Here is a 2,243-nt window from a genome sequence, read left to right on the forward strand (position 1 = left end):
TTTGTGTGTGAGAGAGAGAGTGAGTGTGTGTGTGTGTGTGTGTGTGTGTGAGGACCAGTATGAATTATGGCCTGTACGGCCCCTCATCATTTACAGACAGTGTTATTTCACATCACAGATGTTACAGTCTGTTTGTGTGAGGTGGTCTTCAGGGGGCCCTGTTGGTTATACAGTCGATCATGATGTAAAAATGATAGGGTACAAGCCCCCTGTGAATAATGGCTCTGACCTCCACGCAGCCTCTTAGCCAAGCCATTTCCCTCAGGAGTCAGTGCAGCCAATCTAGTCATCACTCTTCTCATTTGTCTGTTCATTGTCAGCCTTTTGCTAAATTAAGTATCCAGTATAGTTTATGAGTCATTGCTGCTGTCTTTTAAACATGTGAAATGGATGATAAACACAGGTGAACTTGAGTATTTAAATGAATGTGCTTGTTATAAGGGGAACTGGCTATTCAATTATCATACCCTGCTTATTATCAGTGTCCCTTTTGTCTGTAGTCGAATAAAGTTGTCGTCGTTTTTTGTTTTTTGTAAGGCCTGCCATCGGCCATCACACAGAGAAAGATGGAGGAGCTGAAGTCCAAGCTGGAGGCTGCAGACACCAGAGCAGCGGAAGCAGAGCGGGCTGTAACGCTTGCAGAAGGTCACGCTGGGGAAAAAGACAAAGCACTCATTGAGGCCTCAAACCGATTGAGGCAGTACGAGTCTGTAAGTCTTCAAAAAGAAACAATCTTTCCTGTTTTTTTTTTAACTTAACCTTTTTAAAAACCAAATCGAATTAATCAAAACTCAAATTCCGAGAAGTGAAGGTTCTTTATTTGGACATTGAAATGACTTTGTGACTATGGTGTGATCAACATGCTTTCTGGGTCTACAAGCTAAGTGTTTGTTTCCCACCGCGTCTAATCACGTCATAATTGCCACAAATAAAGCGGACAGGAAAGAAAACTTCCACAACACGCTTTGTGATGGAAGAGTATTCATCACAGCTCTGTTTTTGTCTTACAGGGTATTTACGGACTGGAAGCAGCCATTGTAGAGATCAAAGAGTGCAAAAATCAAATTAGAGTGAGAGATCTTGAGGCAGAGGCCATGACCAAAGAGATCAACCAGCTTGAGATGAGAATCAATGACCTCATGGACGAAAACGAGGATTTCCGAGAAAAACTGGGTCAGTTCTTCAAAAAAAACTATCTTTTCCCATCTCTTCGTCTACTAAGAAACGGACCAACATGGATCATTTGTTTCTTTCATGCTTTTTCTTAACTCCCAAGGTCTGGAGCCAAAACAGGAAGTAGATCTGACTGTGTTCAGGCGAGCCAAAGATCTAAGGCAGCGACAGTACAAAGCAGAAAATCAAGTCCTCACCAAAGAGGTACAGAGAGGATTACAAATGTTACAATAACTGCTTTCTTACCACAATGTTCTCTGTTCAGCTCATTCATTCATTTCATTCTAGATCGAACGGCTGGAAGAAGAAAGACTTGAGCTGAAGAAAGAAATACGGCGCATTGTGAAGGAAAGAGGTGATGCAGAAATCGTGGAATTTTTGTAGCAACATCATTATCCATCAATCAATTTATCTGTCACATTTATTCAAACAAGGTCAGGGTGTCCGCGGGGTCTTAAAAAGTATTAAAAGTTGATAAATCAATTTAGCCAAAATGAAGGCTATTAAAAAGTATTAAACGGCATTTTCCGAGGTGTTACATTTTGTAGCTTGTTTCCAATAAGTATATAAATTGTCCAAAGAGGTTGTATTCTACAGTCTGCCTGAATGTAATCATTGCGTAGGTGTGTAGTGTGATTCTGTGTAGTTTATTTATGGCATCCCGTTGGGTTTGACGTCATCTGAACAGGACATCGCACGCTCACTGCTTGATAGCGCGCGAGGGCCCGTTTACGCCGGTTGTTAAACAACATCGTTATGGGGAAATGCAAGTCTGCGTCCAAATGGTTGGAAGATAAGGAGGAAGGACAATCAATACTGTATATAGTCAATGTGAGGTAAAGTGTGTCGCCAAGGTAACCGGTTAGAACTCCAAGTGGCGATGAGGTCAAAACGTATGGAAAGGGTCTTAAAAAAGGGCTTGAAAGGAATTACATTAGACTTCAGGATTCCTGAAAGTACAGTTCCAGTATAATGGTGATCAGGGAGAAATCCGTCAGTATTCAAGGGGGTACCCAGAATTTCCTAAAGCATGTTTTCTGTTATCACGACCGCAGTCATGTGGTCAGAAA

General features: G+C 41.6%; 1 protein-coding gene across 1 annotated transcript; it reads left to right on the plus strand.

Annotated features, from left to right (window-relative positions):
* The first annotated feature begins 541 nt into the window (after nucleotides 1-541).
* LOC104948924 (centrosomal protein of 290 kDa-like) lies at nucleotides 542-1,578 on the plus strand. Its single transcript, XM_010775163.1, has 4 exons — nucleotides 542-710; nucleotides 1,011-1,173; nucleotides 1,277-1,377; nucleotides 1,462-1,578. The coding sequence occupies exons 1-4, from the start codon at nucleotides 567-569 to the stop codon at nucleotides 1,555-1,557; spliced, it is 504 nt and encodes a 167-aa protein (XP_010773465.1). The 5' UTR covers nucleotides 542-566; the 3' UTR covers nucleotides 1,558-1,578.
* Nucleotides 1,579-2,243: the final 665 nt, after the last annotated feature.

The sequence above is a fragment of the Notothenia coriiceps genome, unplaced genomic scaffold (genome assembly GCF_000735185.1).
Source record: "Notothenia coriiceps isolate Sejong01 unplaced genomic scaffold, NC01 NC01_scaffold00015430, whole genome shotgun sequence".
NCBI lineage: Eukaryota > Metazoa > Chordata > Actinopteri > Perciformes > Nototheniidae > Notothenia > Notothenia coriiceps.

Bases quoted from the DNA above. Each gene is read 5' to 3' on its own strand.
- LOC104948924 (XM_010775163.1), top strand. From the start codon at position 567: ATGGAGGAGCTGAAGTCCAAGCTGGAGGCTGCAGACACCAGAGCAGCG. The intron at 1,174-1,276 runs GTCAGTTCTTCA...TTAACTCCCAAG, and splicing joins GGATTTCCGAGAAAAACTGG to GTCTGGAGCCAAAACAGGAA. The intron at 1,378-1,461 runs GTACAGAGAGGA...ATTTCATTCTAG, and splicing joins ATCAAGTCCTCACCAAAGAG to ATCGAACGGCTGGAAGAAGA.